The 17,387-nt window shown below is 47.7% G+C and overlaps 1 protein-coding gene across 3 annotated transcripts; it reads left to right on the top strand.

The window, feature by feature from the left end:
- The first annotated feature begins 6,036 nt into the window (after window positions 1–6,036).
- Window positions 6,037–16,886, top strand: LOC115405998 (E3 ubiquitin-protein ligase HECTD3-like). 3 transcript variants are annotated; one of them, XM_030115838.1, is made up of 20 exons: window positions 6,037–6,108; window positions 6,998–7,401; window positions 7,624–7,880; window positions 7,958–8,114; window positions 8,363–8,478; window positions 8,557–8,667; window positions 8,755–8,837; window positions 8,935–9,100; window positions 9,223–9,304; window positions 9,624–9,806; window positions 9,884–9,936; window positions 13,546–13,714; window positions 13,805–13,918; window positions 14,000–14,089; window positions 14,282–14,488; window positions 14,603–14,732; window positions 14,881–14,955; window positions 15,562–15,643; window positions 15,762–15,833; window positions 15,983–16,886. In XM_030115838.1, the coding sequence occupies exons 2-20, from the start codon at window positions 7,060–7,062 to the stop codon at window positions 16,053–16,055; spliced, it is 2,562 nt and encodes an 853-aa protein (XP_029971698.1). In that variant the 5' UTR covers window positions 6,037–6,108; window positions 6,998–7,059; the 3' UTR covers window positions 16,056–16,886. The 3 variants fall into 3 exon arrangements, with proteins under 3 accessions (XP_029971698.1, XP_029971695.1, XP_029971696.1); XM_030115835.1 differs by having other exon boundaries at window positions 15,759–15,833; XM_030115836.1 differs by having other exon boundaries at window positions 6,106–6,162; window positions 15,759–15,833.
- Window positions 16,887–17,387: the final 501 nt, after the last annotated feature.

Raw genomic sequence — 17,387 nt, 5'->3', positions numbered from 1 at the left:
GAGGGATTTTATTGACACCTTCTGTGTGTTGTGTTGGTGCAACATGAATGATTGTATTTAATGAATGAAGGTACAATGATAACTGTGCAAAAATGCTTCATTTGTCTTTGTGATGAAATGTAACGGGCAAAAATGGATTTATACCACAAACTGAATAATAATAGAATTGTGTCAGAACTACTGATGCCCAGGAAGTAGTTTAAATTGATCAAGAAGTATTTTGATTTGTTTAGATTGTGCATGTTTTTTATTCACAAGTTCCTTTCTGTGTGATTGATCGTCACATTTAAAACTGGAGCAGTTAATGCAAGAAGACCACAAATCACAACAAAAGAAGACAAACCACAGAAAATTAGTAGTTACTAAACGTAACTCCAGTTCTACAAGTGTGCGTGTGCCCACTTATGGACTTCGCTATTGGTACTCCCCTCTGGCGCCAGCCAGTCACTGAGACAGATCCGAAAACGACGTGCCAATTCCGTACGTGTGCTGGCACACTGCCACACCCCTCACCAAGGGGATATAATCAGTGTGCGAGAGGACCACTTCCTTCTTCTGAACAGCCAGGAGAAACGGAAGCAGGTCAGCTGGGCTTGCAGGTAGGTGGGCACGCACACACTTGCAGAACTGGAGTTACGTCTAGTAACTACTAATTCTACTTTGTGTGGTGCTTAGCCCACTTACGGGCTTTGCTATTGGTACACACCAAGGCGGAGGCCGTAGGGATAAATATACCCCCAGTTGGCATGCTAACAGGATTGACGTGGAAAGGAAGTAGGCAGCCCGTACGCCCAGTACAGCCACACCAAACCTCCAAGACACCAGCGGCAAGCAGCCTCGGACCAAGGCGCCGCCCGCAGACGTGTCCAAGCACCGTAACAACAGCACACACATGCCGGCCGAGACGCCAAGTCACACGGCGGGCAGCATAACCCCACACAGCCTGGATCCCCCCAGGGAAGCAGTTGCCGGTCTGGACCAGAACCAACACAGTCAAGCGACAGAATTCCTGTTCTCGCTGAAAACTGACGTGGCCGGAGTCTGTGCACATATCCATCACAAAGGTGGACGCAGAGGCCCAGGAAGCGGCCTGGCATATGTCACCCACCGTGACACCTCTGCACAGGGCCACAGAGGCCGCCATGCTCCGTGTGGAATGAGCGCGAATCACCGCCGGCGGTGGGTGATTCAGCACCTCATAGGCAGCTGCAATAGCGTCATCAACCCAGTGGGCTCCATGCTGGGAGGACAGCGGGGCTCCACGCCCCGTGGTCCCGAACCGCACAAACAGCTGGTCTGTAGTGCGAAAGCCAGCTGTGCGCTCAACGTAGCAATGCAGAGCCCTGACCGGACACAGCAACCGCAGCCGAGGGTCATCACCTGATGAGCCAGGCAAGGAGCCAAGTGCCCTGATCCGGATCACTCTCGACCGATCGTCCAAAGTGATCACCTTGGGATAAAAGGCCGGGTTAGGCCAAAGATGCACCAGTCCCCCATCCTCACTGAACACCATGCAGGAGGGATGAACCGACAGGGCGCAGAGATCCCCAACCCTCTTGGCGGATGCCAGCGCCAACAGAATGGGCCTTAAAGGAGAGAAAGCGGTCCTCCGCCTGCTCCAAAGGCTCAAAAGGGGGGGGCTCCCTTCAGACCATCCAACACCATGTGGAGGTCCCACAGGGAAACCATATGCCTGGGGGGGGCGGTCGCAGCCGACATGCCCCACGCAGAAAACGCTTCACCAGCGGGTGACTGCGTGCCGAGAGGCTGCCGAAGCCGTCATGGCCCGCCGCAATGGCCGATGCAAACACTGTGAGAGTGGATGCAGCACGACCACTGTCCAGCAGAGCCTGCAGAAATTCTAGCACCCCGCCAATAGTGCAGGAGACTGGGTCCCAACCCTTCTCCGAGCACCACGACACAAAGAGATGCCACCGAGACCTGTAAGCCTTGACAGTAGAGGGGGCCCTGGCGCTCTGGATGGTGGAAACCACCGCCGGGGGGAGATCTAGTCCCACTAGTCTCACCCTCTCAGCCTCCAGGCCAAGAGTCTCCTGTCCAGGATGGGGTGAGACCGGAGGGCACCCCCTGCCTGCAGTAAGGCGTCGGGTCCGTCAGGGATCGGCCACGGATCCTCGGCTGCCAACTGGACCAGGTCCTGGAACCACCTGGCGCTCGGGGTGTCCGGGGCCACCACTATTACATGGAGGCCCCGCACCCTCACCCTGCGCAGCAAAGGGGTCAAGAGGCAGGTCAGAGGAAACGCATACAGGAGGCCCGGAGGCCAGACCCTGTGCGCGAAGGCGTCCACCCCGAGAGGGGGTTCGTCTGACGACCTGAGCGAGAACCAAAGTGGGGACTGCGCGTTCTCTGCACTGGCGAAAAAGTCTGCCACTGGGTGGCCGAACCTGCGCCAGAGTCAGACTGTCACCCACGGGGACAGGCCCCCCTCGTCGTGGAGTGGGCCTCCCCAGGACATTGTCCGTGGTAAGAGCCCCGGGCACGTGTCGCGCTCTCAGAGAGGACAGGTGACAGTCCGTCCACAGCAGGATCTCTGCTGCCTTGTGATGTAGGGGAGGAGACCGCGTACTCCCCCTGCTTGTTCAAGTACGCCACCACCGTGGTGTTGTCCAACCTGACCAGCTCATGGCTGTCCCACAGCTTGGCTTGGAAATGGAGCAGGACCCGCTGCACCGCAGTCATTTCCAGCAAATTGACAATGGGCGTGGAGTCCCAGGCACCGCCCACCGCAAGGTGGCCTAGGGTGCCCCCCCTATCCTGGGTGAAACGCATCCGTGAACACCTCGACGCGATGCGACGCGATGCAACGCGATGCGACGCGATGCGACACGAAGGCCATGGGAACTCCCTGCAGAAGAAGAGCAGGATCCATCCAGAAGAAGGTGGGCCGCAGCCATCACTCCCAGGACGGTCCTGACCAGGTGGACCCGGACTGTGGGCACCGTGAACAGGCACCTCAGGGTTGACAGGAGAGACACTCGCCTCTCTTGGGAGAGGCCGGCTGTCATGGTGAGAGCGTCCAGCTCCAATCCCAGATAAGCCATTTGCTGAGCTAGGATGAGCGCGCTCCTGTCTCGGTTCACCACGAACCCCAGGAGCTCGATGTGGTGCAGGACCTGGGACATGTGCTCCACCGCCTCCTGGTAAGAGGGCGCTAGTATCAGTCAGTCGTCGATGTAGGTGAGGATCCTCAGACCACGACGACGGAGGGGCTCCAGCGCTGCTTCGACACACTTGGTGAAGGTGCGCAGAGTGAGAAAGTAGCCGAAGGGGAGCCGGTTGTATTGAAAATACCGGTCTCCCACGGTGAATCTGAGGAAGCTCCTGTGCCTCCTCAGAATGGGGATGTGAAAGTAGGCGTCTGTGATATCGACTGACGTCATCCAGTCCCCGCGATGGACACTCTCCAGGAGGTGCTTGACCGTCACCATACGGAACCTCCTGGTGGTCACATGAGCGTTCAGGACCCACAGGTCCAGAATGGGTCTCATTCCACCGTTCTTCTTGGGGACCAAGAAGTAGGGGGAGTAGAAATGCTCATGTACAAATGCTCCTCCTCCACGGTCAACTTCGTTATCGCTCCCCAGTCTAGGAGTGAAGACACCTCCGCTTCGAGAGCGGCCGCTCCCGAAGGGCATGGGAGCCGTGTACGAAGGATCCCGTTGAAAGGAGGCGGGCGACACGCGAACTGTAGGGCGTAACCGCATTTCAGCGTCCTGGACAGCCAGGGTGAGAGCGGACCCAACATCGCACACCATATCTGGAAGTGGCGCGTCAGTGGCTCTTTGTCTTTGTTTTTGTCTTGAGTCTTGAGCTTCAAATCAGTCTCGAGGCTGAGAAAGAAGAAGTAAATGGTCCTCTCGCACGCTGATTATATCCCCTTGGTGAGGGGCGTGGCAGTGTGCCAGCGCGCGTACAGGATTGGCGCGTCGTTTTCGGATCTGTCTCAGTGACTAGCTGGCGCCAGAGGGGAGTACCAATAGCAAAGCCTGCAGGTGGGCGAAGCACCACACGAAGTAGAAGTAGGATATAACTAGAGTTGCCAACCGTTCCTTGAAAAACAGAATCGTTAAGTATTTGGACGTAAAAGTGTGTGTTCCGTATTGAGCTGGAAAGGAACGCACTTTGTTCCGTATCTTTTGTGACAGTCAAAACGTGAGCAATGGAACATGCGCTTTTTTATGAAAACTTACAAATTGTTCACCGGCTCTCTGACGTTCTGTGACCAATGAGCTGACAAACAGGGCTTGACAACACAGAATAACTCTTATCTCATTGGTCAAAAAAAGTTCATTCGTCACAGAGGCATGGGAAGAAATAAATCAAAACATTAAAGCAGCGCAGCATGGCTTCCATAGACACGTAAGTTTGTGTCATTTACGTATCGGATATATTATGTTTAGTTCATTGATTTGTGTCAGCTGCTGCAGAGTGTGGTGTGTGTTTTCAATTTAGAAACGGCACCTTGTTGGTTTTTTTTTTTTTTTTTTTTTTTGTTCAGAAGGTTTTTCAGTTTTGATTTTGCACTTTTTTAGTTGAAAATAAAAAAGAACATGTTAAAATACAGAAGAGACAGGAGCTACTTGATGTTATTTTGCACACTTAGCAATAAATATAGAATAGAATAGAATAGAATAGAATAGAATAGAATAGAAGACTTTATCTCACAGTGGAGAAATGTACAGGTGTATAGGCTCATAGAACCCACAGCAGGGTGCAAAAGTAATGAATGGTGCAATAATTAACAAGTAACAGTGCAAATCATACTAGGATTGATAGTAGAAGCTAAAAACAATGAAGATCTAACTGTATGTCCAACCTGAATCTGAAAAATATAAAAGGAAATATATAATAGTTATATATAAATAAAATGAAATATACAATATGTACAATACAATATGCAACATACGATGCAATATGTAATTATACAGTATGATATATAATATGTACAATATGCTTTAGCGGAGTGAATGGATGGTAAAGTGTCGCTGAATTTCTTAAGGGGGGGTGCAGGATATTATAATGTCCAGGATTATTGCACATATTCTACACAGTAGAATTGTACAGTCTGACAGCGGTGGGGATGAGAGACCTGTGGTAGCTCCTTCGTGCAGTGAGAGTGTCTCAGTTGACCACTGAAGGAGCTGTGTTTTTATAGTCTGTAATAGGTGTAACTGTGGCAAAATGCTGTTATATATGCGTTTTTGACCCACCAAAAACCCAGTTTTTTTTTCAGCTGCCCACGAGAGGCATCCCTTATTTCAATCTTTGGGAGTTGGCAACCCTAGATATAACACTGGTGATTGTTGAGCAGAATAAATCAAAAAGCAAGTCAAATGTCTTTTGCATGCAATAAATGATATTTTCAAATGGCTGGAATTGTGTTAATTAATTTCAAACTTTATAATTTAAATTTTATTTATTTAACCTCATTATTTCAGACCCAAGGCAATTCTATCCAAAGAAATACACGAAAGCAAGACAAATCGTAAGTGATGAAGGAAAGTGATTAGAGAAGGAATAAAAAGAATAGCCTAAATTAAGTAAAATCTTTAAGACCTCTGTAATCAAACACATCTGTAAATAAATTGCATTTGGTTTCACATGCTTCAAGTAAATCTGAGGATCTTCAAAGCAAGGCAAAAAGTAAGATTATGAAGTTGATCATTTGACACACAGCCAGTGCAGACTTTGGATTACTCGTTCACGTTTTTGCTAAGCTCAGGATAATTTACAGTAGCCTGTAACCCTGAACCTCTTATCTCAATTCTGAACATTTGCTGCATAATATGGAATTTATTATTACCATGGCTGCATAATTTTATCTCCTTAAAACTTCAAACCATGCACAAGTTATTTCATTGTCGAACTGACACACATCACACACAGCCTATATCTAGTTGAACACGTTTGACAGTGTTTGTGTGGATTATTTTTTCCTTCTTTTCCTTATTGTTCATTTCAGGAAGTGAGGACGACCCACCTACGGAAAGTCAGAAGGCTCAAAACAGTCGATTTGCGCTTCCGCGTTTACGGAACCGGCGGCGTTGGACTCCCGGCGTTCAGAGAAACTCCAGCTGAGCGGAGGTTCGGTACCTTTCACTGTTTCTGGACACTACTCTGGGTTTTAATCAAAGCGAAGTGAGTTTTTCCGTAGAGAGCGTGGCTTGTCCTAAACTGGGCAGCCCGTCCACTGACTGCAACTTTGAGTGAGCTGCTGGTGAGAACAGACACACCATGGACATGAAATATATTAATACATGATTGATTTAAAATATGCGACTGAATTCAGTGTTACTGGGAGTTAGTTTGGTTGTCGTCTGAGTGAGTGGAGTCTTTAAATAGAGCCGCTGAAGAAACGGGGCGGTGTGTTTGAATGGGAAAAGTTGACTCATTAAGTATTATGACGCAGTGATGCAGTAAGAAGCCTGCAATACAAAAACACTTTTTAAAATAATGATCACAACAACTCTTAATATCGTCTGGGGATTTCCTCAAGGAATTCTAACGTTCAGAAAACCTCAAATTAAAATAAATTAGTTTATAATAGACAGTTGTTTTCTTTATCTGTAACAGAGATAATAAAGTCAAATATCTCACTTTATGAGTGTGAACAGGGTGTGTGTCTGCCTTTAGATTTGTATTCTCTGCAGCAGCGCTGTCAAATACAGTGTAGTTCAGAGGACACAGATATAATACCACAGTGGGCAGTGGCAGCCCAAAGATGAGAGAGGTGGACTTTGGATCAGGATTTCACAGGCTGAACTCTCACTGTGGATCCATACTCCAAGAACATGACTGTTCAATGCAGGAAAAATAGGGATTTAATGGAGTATGAACATTAGATAGCTTTAAACTTTAAAAATATTTTGTTGTTATGGCACAGGGAATATTTTTTATTTATTTTAACCTACAATATAGTGAAGGATGTTTATAAAAGCCTGTGATTAATAAATAATCCATTTTCTTTGTGCAGCTTTATGGTATCAGTCTGGAGATGCTGAACTGCTGCCTGGCACCTCCATCATCTGCACCACCATGTCTCTGAGCAACAACCCACACTATCTGCTGGGCAGGATCCGCTTCCTGAACAGGTGTATTGAGAGTTTGAGGAAGGGGGAGTCGGTACCCGAGTGTCTGTGTTATGTCCCCAAAGAGGAGTGCTACAAAATCTGCAAGGACTCATCATCTGCCTCTGCCTCCTGCGGAGCTTCCACCGGCTCCATTGGAACTCTCATATCAGTCTATGAAAGTCCTCATCATCCTCCGAATAGCAAGACATTATGCAAATACAATCTTGAACTGAAGAAAGGAACTTGCATCTGGACAACGGGAGAGAAATTCTGTAACGACCAGGGCCTGTGGGTTAAAATCAGCAAGGTAAGATCTTGTCTTGCTTCCTTTTGACAGCAGTTTCCATATTTCCATGATGTATTTAAGTGTCATGAGACATTTTTTATCTTAAGAAGTCCTGAAATGTTTAATTACATACCTATATTATAATAAAGGGGACTCATTTTGCTTTAAGGAAATGAGTGAAAATGGCATGTTTCTGTTGAATAGATGAAAATAAATATTGACAAAAATAACGGCTGTTTTCAGGAGCAGCTGGAGGAGCAGCGTCCGGGCCAGGAGCTGGAGGAAGGCTGGATCCTGGTGTGTAAACACACTGAGGGGGGTGACAGCCTGGTACCAGTGGAGTCTCCAGAAACCATCAGCAGGCAGCAGCAGCTCCTCGGCTTCGACCACAAACCCTGCAACCGGTGGGAGCAGGTGGTGGACGTGGTGGAAAACGCTCTTTACAAAACCAACAAACCCCAAATCGCGGCGTGTGACGGCGCTGCCGTCCAGAAGCTGAGGTGAGTCTGGTTGAATGAAGTCAAACTGGACAGTTGATGTTTCAGACAAATCCTAATGTAAACTTTGACCTTTCCAGGTACGTTCCTCCTGGATGGACGTTTGAATGTGATGAGGATCTGGTGCACTACTTGTACGACCAGAAAGAGGAGGAGGACGTGATGCAGAAGTGTGGGGAACAGATCCTGGGATGTTTGAAAGACTCTGTGAGGAGCATCAGTGTGTCTTCAAACGAGGTGAGCATCATTTTGCTTTTCACAAACATTTTCTGAAACGGATGAACTGGCTGTTTTTACTTCTATGCCAGCCTTTAGAAACATTTAAATTTGTCATATTGATAAAACTCTTAAAAACATAAATAGTAAAAATTCTGTCTCAGGTAAAATGTTTTCTCCATGTCGTGAATTTCATGTGTTTTAGTAAGCATGTATCTTTTGCTTCTTTGTTTCTCCTATCATGCCACCTTGATGTTTGGTGATGTGAGGATTATTACGGCCCGAGACGTATGACGGATGAAGATGTTGACACATACTGGGAGAGTGCAGGCAAACGAGGAGAACACTGGATCCGCCTGGAGATGAGGAGAGGCGTTGTGGTTGAGTAAGAAGCTGTCTTATAAGTTCCTGATAAATTGTGAGCATGCTTCTGTTGAGCCTGTTTTTTTTTTTTGTCCACCAGGAAAATGATGCTGAGTGTAAACATGGATGACCAAAACTATATGCCCAAGAAAATCACAATCCATGGAGGCGGCAAACACCTGAAGAAGCTGAACGAGGTCGACGTAGATGAGTGAGAAAATCATCTCTCATCACCAGAACTCTTTTTAGATTTATTTTTCTGTTTCTGATATAATTGATTGTCTCTGTTGGCCTCCAGAACTGTGACTGAAGAAGTGTGTGTACTGCAGGATATGACCTGCCATCTTCCTGTCATTGAGATTCGAATCGAGGAGTGTGTAGGTCAGGCTGTTGGTTTTCTTCCTGCCTTCAATAAGTCTTTCAACAGAAAACTCTCTAGACGCAAACTCAAGACGTGTTTTCTCCTTGTCCCTCACAGACAACGGGACAGACGTCCGGATCCGAGGCTTGTCGATCACGTCGTCCCGTGAGAAAGACCTCGGCGTCAATGCAGACGAGTTCCGGTCGTCGAAGCTGGTGCGCTACCCCCGTCTGCTGAGTGTCCCACCTGACGTCCTGTACCACAGAGCGCTGCTCATTCAGAGGTAGGCCGTCCTCCTCGACCACCTGTTACAAGTGGAAAAGCACCGTGTCTTCCTGGGTTGAGAGGCGTGGTTTTACAGCGATGTTCTGACAGTGGGTCCACTTATCCGTCTTGCCTCTGCAGGTTTGTCCATCTCCTGGACAGCGTGCTGCCCTATTTGGTGCCAGCCTGGAACTACAGCCTTGGTGACTTCAGCAAAATCAAGGTGATTCATCTGAACACTTTCTATGAATACATCTGATACATTCGTTTCAGAAAATCAAAAATTATGAAATTATTTGTAATAACAAGACTCCATGTAACCTATGAAGTTTAACAGATGATTCATCATTGTATTATTTTATGTCAAACCTGTTGACCTTCAGTTCTTTTTTCTTAGTTTCCAAACCACAGTGCATTTTTTTACATTTGTTTTGTATTGCCATAAACATATTGAAAATTTGAGCACATATCAAGCGAACACTTGATATTTAGTTCACTCCTACATGAATCTTTTTAGTATTTGTCATTTCTTGTGACTGTAGTGCATAAAGCAGTTTTTGCTGCTGTCCAAACGCCGCTTTGAGCTCATGACTCAGAGCCTGCAGGACTCTGAGACCCCGGAGCCACCAAGAAGACCGAAAGTGGTGGTCAACAGGGGTCTGGCTGCGGCGCACAGAGAAAACCCGTCTCTGGACTCCAGCTGCAGGAACAGCCTGTTCAATCAGGTATTGATGGTGATGATGGAGATATTTACACTGCGGTGGGTAGATGTTCAGGACAGTCTGATATTTTCCTCCTTCAGATGTACGAGGTTCTCAAGGGATCTGCCAAATGGAAGAAGACTTTGAATTACAGGTGACATATTTCTTAAGCCCCTTTCACACTGGTCAAGAAACACGTTTAAACCCGCTAATTAATCGGCTCCTCATGTCAGTGTGAAGGGTTCACTCTGCTTTAGACCCGGGTTTTTCAACCCTGTAATTGACGCGTGTTTTTAGCGGGTCGCTGCTATCGGCTTTTAGTGGGAGGGGTGAAAGGGAGTGTGAAAGGCAGAAACGAGTCGACGTGGTAACTTACGTGATGATAGCGAGACCAGAGAGCTCCTCTGGATCCGTGGGGAAGAGGAGATTTGTCTACAGGTAACGGGGACTGAGCTCTAGTCCGTTGTTTACTTTCGGTTTGCTCCGTCGCGCTGATGATGTCATCAACGCAGGACGCTATCGGCGTGGGAAAACGCAGCGACTCGGCTCGCCAGCAGGTGCGTCTGCAGGCAGTGTGTAAGGACTCAAAAGGCGATTATTAGCGGGTTGAAAACACGGGTCGACCCGCTAGTTGCAGTGTGAAAGGGGTATAAGATATTTCTTGGTCTGATTGTGATTATCCTCCGGCGGACCCACCACCCGCTGAGAGAACCCGAGGGGCTGGGTGCAGTGTGGATTGGGTGGCAGCCAACGGCAGGGTGAATGGCGACCCATTCCCCAGACACAGAGACTAGCTCTAGGGACATGGAATGTCACCTCGTTGGGGGGGGGGAGCATGAGCTTGTGAGGGAGGTTGAGAGGTATTGGCTAGATATCGTCAGGCTCACCTCCACACAGCCGGGGCTCTGGAACCAATCCCTCGAGAAGGGCTGGACTCTCCACTTCTCTGGCGTTGCCCGCGGTGAAAGGGCTGATGTGGGTTCGAGTCAGGGATAGGTACCCCACTGTTGTCTCGGCTTACGGGCCGAACAGCAGTGCAGAGTACCCGGCCTTCTTGGAGTCTCTGGGTGGGGTACTGGACAGTGCTCCGACTGTGGACTACATTGTTCTACTGGGGGATTTCAACACCCACGTGGGCAGCGATAGTGAGACCTGGAGGGGGGTGATTGGGACGCACAGCCTCCCTGATCTGAACCCGAGTGGTACCACAGTTTGTCCATAACTAACACCATGTTCGAGCACTGGGGTGTCCATTAGTGCACTTGGCACCAGGGCACCCCAGGTCGGAGGTCGATGATCGACTTTGTTGTCGTGTCATCTGACCTCTGACCTCGTGTTCTGGACACTCGTGTGAAGAGAGGAGCACAGCTGTCGACCGATCTCCACCTGGTGGTGAGTTGGATTCGCTGGCGGAGGAGGAAACCGGACAGACTTGGTAGTCCCAATCGTATTGTGAGGGTCTGCTGGGAACGTCTGGTGGAACCCTCTGTCAGCAGGGTTTTCAACTCCCACCTCCGGGAGAGCTTCTTTCATGTCCCGAGGGAGGCTGGGTCCATTGAGTCCAAGAGGACCATGTTCTCCACCTCCATTGTTGAAGCAGCTGCTCGGAGCTGTGGTCGTAAGGTCTCCGGTGCCTGTCGTGGCGGCAACCCCCGAACCCGGTGGTGGACACCGGTGGTGGAAGTAAGGGCTGCCGTCAAGCTGAAGAAGGAGTCCTATCGAGTCTTGTTGGCTCGTGGGACTCCCGAAGCATCTGACAGGTACCGGCAGGCCAAGCGAACTGCAGCCCGAGTGATTGTGAAGGCAAAAACTCAGGTCTGGGAGGAGTTCAGGAGGCCATGGAGGAGGACAACCAGTCTGCCTCGAAGAAATTGTGGCAAACCGCCCGGCGCCTCAGGAGGGGAAAGTAAGTAAGTAAGTAAAGTTTATTTATATAGCACCTTTCACAGACAAAAAGCCACAAAGTGCTTCACAGCATACATAAATATGACAACAATTAAATAGACATAGATAAATAAGCAACACTAAAAATGAGATCAAAAACAGGCCCGAAAAACTAAGCAAATGCTTGAGAGAATAAAAAGGTTTTGAGTTGTGTCTTAAAAGTGTCAACAGTCACAGCTGAACGGAGAGAGAGCGGAAGATCATTCCAGAGCCTGGGAGCAACGGCCTGGAATGATCGGGCTCCTCTGGTCTTGAAGCGGGTACGCAGCACCTTTAAGAGATTCTGGTCCGCAGGCCTTAAAGCCCTCACAGGGGAGTAGGGCTGGAGCAGGTCGCGAATATAAGAAGCAGGTCTCTACTAACACTGTTTGCAGTGGAGGAGGGGAGCTGCTGACCTCAACTGGGGATATTGTTGGACGGTGGAAGGAATACTTCGAGGACCTCCTCAATCCCGTCACCACGTCTTCCGAGGAGGAAGCAGAGGCTGAGGTCTCAGAGGCGGACTCGTCCATCACCCAAGCTGAAGTCACCAAGGTGGTTGGTAAGCTCATTGGTGGCAAGGCGCCGGGGGTGGACGAGATTCACCCTGAGTACCTTAAGTGTCTGGATATGCAGGGACTGTATTGGTTGACACATTTCTGTAACATCGCGTGGCGGTCAGGGACAGTGCCTCTGGACTGGCAGACTGGGGTGGTGGTCTTCCTGTTTAAAAAGGGGGACTGGAGAGGAGGATTCGACCGATAGTCGAATCTTCCCTCCTCTCCCTGTCAAGTACTTGTTAAGGGCCGTCCGATCTCTGTATGACAGAAGAAGAAGCTTGATCTGCATTGCTGGCAGTAAGTCGGACCTGTTCTCGGTACATGTTGGATTCCGGCAGGGCTGCCCTTTGTCACTGGTTCTGTTCTTCATTTTTATGGACAGAATTTCAAGGCGCAGCCAGGGGCCGGAAGGGGTCCTGTTCGGGAACCACAGGATATCATCTCTGCTTTTTACAGATGATGATGTCCTGTTTCTTCATCGAACCCGGACCTACAGCATGCACTGAGGCGGTTCGCAGCCGAGTGTGAAGCGACAGGGACGAGGATCAGCACCTCCAAATCCGAGGCCATGGTCCTCGACCAGAGGAAGGTGGCTTGCCCCCTCCAGGTCAGTGGAGAGACTCTGGCCCAAGTGGAGGAGTTTAAGTATCTTGGGGTCTTGTTCATGAGTGGGGGACGAATGGAGATGAGATTGACAGGTGGATCGGTGCAGCATCTGCAGTGATGCAGTTGTTGTATCGGTCCGTTGTGGTGAAGAGGGAGCTGAGCCAAAAGGCGAAACTCTCAATGTACCGGTCAGTCTACGTTCCCACCCTCACCTACGGTCATGACCGAAAGGACAAGATCCCGGATACAAGCGGCTGAAATGAGCTTCCTCCGTAGGGTGGCTGGGCTCCCTTAGAGATAGGGGGAGGAGCTCGGAGTAGAGCCGCTACTCCTCCACATCGAGAGGAGCCAGCTGAGGTGGTAAGGATGCCTCCTGGACGCCTCCCTGGGGAGGTGTTCCGGGCATGTCCTACCGGGAGGAGACCCCGGGGAAGACCTAGGACACGCTGGAGAGAATATGTCTCGGGGCTGGCCTGGGAACGCCTTGGGATCCCCTCGGAAGAGCTGGAGGAAGTGTCTGGGGACAAGGACGTCTGGGCATCCCTGCTGAGACTGCTGTCCTTGCGACTAGGTCCCGGATAAGTTGTAGAAAATGGATTAATGGGTGGATTTATCGATCTGATAGTGATTGCAACAAAGTGGTTTAAGTTCTCAGTTTCTTTCCACCTCAACAGATGGCCCAGTACTTATGAACAATGGTGGGAATGTGACTTTATTGGCGAGGGAATCAGCGACCATGGCGGTGGGTTTCGGGACAGCCTGACAGACATATCGGAGGAGCTTTGTCCTAGCTCCGCCGAGAGTGCGTTACCTCTGCCCTTCTTCATCCGGACTTCCAACCAAGTAACCGCTCCTCATCATTCAGTGCCCATTAGAAAGGACTTGAATTCAGAGTTGTCCCTTTACTGAATTCCTATTTTCTTTATCTTTTAGGATGCTTCAGACACCAAAGATTACTACGTCCCAAACCCGGCCTGCAAAGAGTTCCACAAGTATGAGTGGATCGGTCAGTTAATGGGAGGTGCCCTCAGAGGGAAGGAGTTCTTGGTGAGTAGGACTCCCTTTCCACTTATTTTTGGGTTTCACTGTTTTATGATGAAGTCCTGAACGAGCATCTTGTGTCCGCAGGTCTTGGCTCTGCCCAGCCTGGTGTGGAAGCAGTTGACTGGAGAACCTGTCATCTGGAGTAAAGACTTTCTAGCAGTCGACTCTGTACTGGTGAGGATAATGTATATTTGTTCAACAGTCACAAGATGGCATGCTGTGTTCTCTCTTCCTATTTCTGTTATTTTTATATCTGTTGTTATATATGTATTTCAGTTAAAGGAGAACATGAAAGCAAAGCAGCCTTGTTTGGTCACTGATTCTGTCCTGGTCCTGGCTCGCTGCTAAATGTGGACGTGTGTTCAGGTGAACCTGCTGGAGGCCATGGAGAACATGGACCAGGAGACGTTTGAGTTCAGGTTCGGGGAGGAGCTGGTCTACACCACACTGCTGACCGACGGCCAGATGGTGGAGCTCATCCCCGGCGGCAGCAACGTGTCGGTTCACTACAAGGACCGCAGCCAGTTCATCCGCCTGGTGCAGAAGGCTCGGCTGGAGGAGAGCAAACAGCAGGTGGGCCTTCACCTTCACTTCTCTTACCTCTCTGGTCTGAACTGCTGGGTTTCTTTTGTTCTTTCATGAAATGTGTGCACAGCTAAATGGGCAGTTGATTCTGTGGATGTGCAGATTGCAGCCATGCGGGCGGGGCTGCTGAAGGTGGTCCCTCAGGCCATGCTGGACCTGCTCACCTGGCAGGAAGTGGAGAAGAAGGTGTGCGGAGACCCAGAGATCACAGTGGAAGCCCTGAAACTATCTGGTGCGTGTCTTTGACAATTGCAAACCTTTTCTGCTGTAAATATGCTTTTTCTATTGAAGCAAGTCGCACTTTGTGGTGTCTATGCGTTTTGTCAACACAATACTTTTGGAATGTCTTCAGGGAATTGATTCTTCTGATTTCCCCACAGCACAATTTGGAAGACAGACACAAAATGACCAGAGAGTGCAGTACTTCTGGGAGGCGCTGACAAACTTCACCAATGGTCAGTTTACTGTTTCTGTTCATCTTTTTCTAATACAGTATATGTCTTCTGCCAAGTCAACTGCATATTTTTGGTGTCTTTTTCCAAAAACGTTGAGATGACGTGTAAAATGAAGATGAAGACAGATTGAATGATTGGTGAAAGGATGCTGTTTCCCATACTTGTAAACTAAATGACAACAGAAGAAAGAAACTTGTCAACTCTCCGAAATGTCATTTTAAATCAAAGAGATTTGTTTATTTTTTGCTTTTCCAGGGGTTTCCACAGGAATTCATGGAAACGTCTTATTAGGTGCTCTTTCTGCCACAACCCTGACTTGAGCCATGCTAAAAAAAAGACTTAACCAGCTACAAAGATTAAAATCTTGACAAATGTTACATTATGTGACTGGTTTATGATGTTGGTAGTCCTGCCCCTCTTCCTTTTGTATGTCTTGCTCTCATATCTGACATGCTGTCTGTTCTGTTGTGGGGAAAACATTTGCACCATGTTGTTTCCTTTTTACACATCTTATCAAGCCTTTTAGAACTTGGATTACCTCAAAGTTAATTGAGATGTCAAGGATTGAGCACAGCGACTTACAGGAATGTTGAATTCTGTTTCCAGAAGACCGCAGTCGCTTCCTCAAGTTTGTTACTGGTCGGAGTCGTCTTCCCACACATTTCTGGGTCTATTTTGATAGAGAAAGGTGAGCATAAATGAATTCCTTTTGACATCTCTGTTATGAAGGAGGGATGTCCAGATCGAATCAAAGCTAAATTCTGAGCCGCCCTAAAGCAGCTGACGTATATTCTTTCTGAAAGCAGCTCTACAACAAACGACGAGCTTCCCCGTGCATCGACTTGCAGCCACAGTCTTGAGCTACCAAAGTACACAAGGTACTGCTGATGTGAATGTGTTTTTTTTTTTTTAGGAGATAACATAAAGCGAAGTTCAAGTGTTTTGCAAAACATTTTGAAAACTAAAACTTCTGAAAAGCCACCTTGACTACCTTGTTGATGTTCTCCACTCCTTTGTTTCTCTGCAGCGCGAAGGCCTGTGAGGAGAAGCTGCGTTTTGCAGTGTACAACTGTATGAGCATCGACACTGACAGAGGCTGACAAGCCCTCCTGCTGCTCAACGACCACTGCATGCTCAACAAACTGCAGTTGAGAAGAAACACTCCAAATTATTCACTAAATACTGAAGTCTGCTAATCAAACTTTATCTGTATATAATCAAGATTGACATGAGAATATAATTAAAGAGGGATTTTATTGACACCTTCTGTGTGTTGTGTTGGTGCATCATGAATGATTGTATGTAATCAATGAAGGTATAATGACAACTGTGCAAAACTGCTTCATTTCTCTTTGTGGTGATATGTAACGGGCAGAAATGGATTTATGGTAAATGGACTACACTTCTATAGCGCTTTTTCATCTGCATTAGCACAGACCAAAGCGCTTTACACTGTATTATCACATTCACCCAGTCACACATATTCACACACCAGTGGAGGCGGCTGCCATGCAAGGCGCTCAGTCCATCCACCGGGGGCAATCCAGGGTTCAGTGTCTTGCCCTTCGACATCCAGACAGGTGGAGACCGGAATCGAACTAACAACCTCCCGATTGTCAGACGACTGCTCTCCCCACTGAACCACAGCCGCCCCAAATTTATACCACAAACTGAATAATAACAAAATTGTGTCAGAAATACTGATGCTCAGGAAGTAGCTTGAAGGGAGCAGGAAGTATTTTGATTTGTTTTGATTGTAGATGTTTTTTATTCACAAGTTCCTTTCTGTGTGTTTGATTATTAGATTTAAAACTGGAGCAATTTATGCATGAAGACCACAAATCACAACAAAAGAAGACAAACCACTGAAAAGTAAGATATATCACTGGTGATTGTTGAGCAGAATAAATCAAAAAGCAACTCAAATGTCTTTTCCGTGCAATAAATCATATTTTCAAATGGCTGAAATGGTTTTAATTTCAAATTTTATAATTTAAGTTTTTTTCAAGGTACTTCACAGCACTATCCAAAGAAATACATTAAAGGAAAACAAATAAGTGATTTTAAGGAAAGTGTTTAGAGGAGGAAAAAAAAGAATAGCCTAAATTAAGTAAAATCTTTCTTCAGACATTTGTAAATAAATATCATTTGGTTTGACATGCTTCAAGTTAATCTGAGACCATTCAAAGCTTTTTTGGCGAAAAGGAAGATTTTGAAGTTGATCATTTGACGCACAGCCAGTGCAGACTTTGGATTACTCATTCACATTTTTTGTGAAACTCAGGATAATTTACTGTCGCCTGTAACCCGGAACCTCAATTCTGAACATTTGCTACATAATATGGACTTTATTATACCATGGCTGCGTAATTTTATCTCCTTAAAACTTCAGACCATGCACAAGTTATTTCATTGTCGACCTGACACACATA

Source organism: Salarias fasciatus, chromosome 18 (assembly GCF_902148845.1).
Source record: "Salarias fasciatus chromosome 18, fSalaFa1.1, whole genome shotgun sequence".
NCBI lineage: Eukaryota > Metazoa > Chordata > Actinopteri > Blenniiformes > Blenniidae > Salarias > Salarias fasciatus.
Note: the sequence above shows the minus strand (reverse complement) of the source record. Positions and strands in the feature narration are given on the sequence as shown.

What these genes read in the sequence shown, in the direction of transcription:
- LOC115405998 (XM_030115835.1), top strand. Translation starts at nt 7,060, where the DNA reads ATGTCTCTGAGCAACAACCCACACTATCTGCTGGGCAGGATCCGCTTC. An exon ending in AAGAAGACTTTGAATTACAG is followed by an intron (nt 9,937 to 13,545) that starts GTGACATATTTC and finishes CCACCTCAACAG; the next exon opens with ATGGCCCAGTACTTATGAAC. An exon ending in TCAGAGGGAAGGAGTTCTTG is followed by an intron (nt 13,919 to 13,999) that starts GTGAGTAGGACT and finishes TTGTGTCCGCAG; the next exon opens with GTCTTGGCTCTGCCCAGCCT.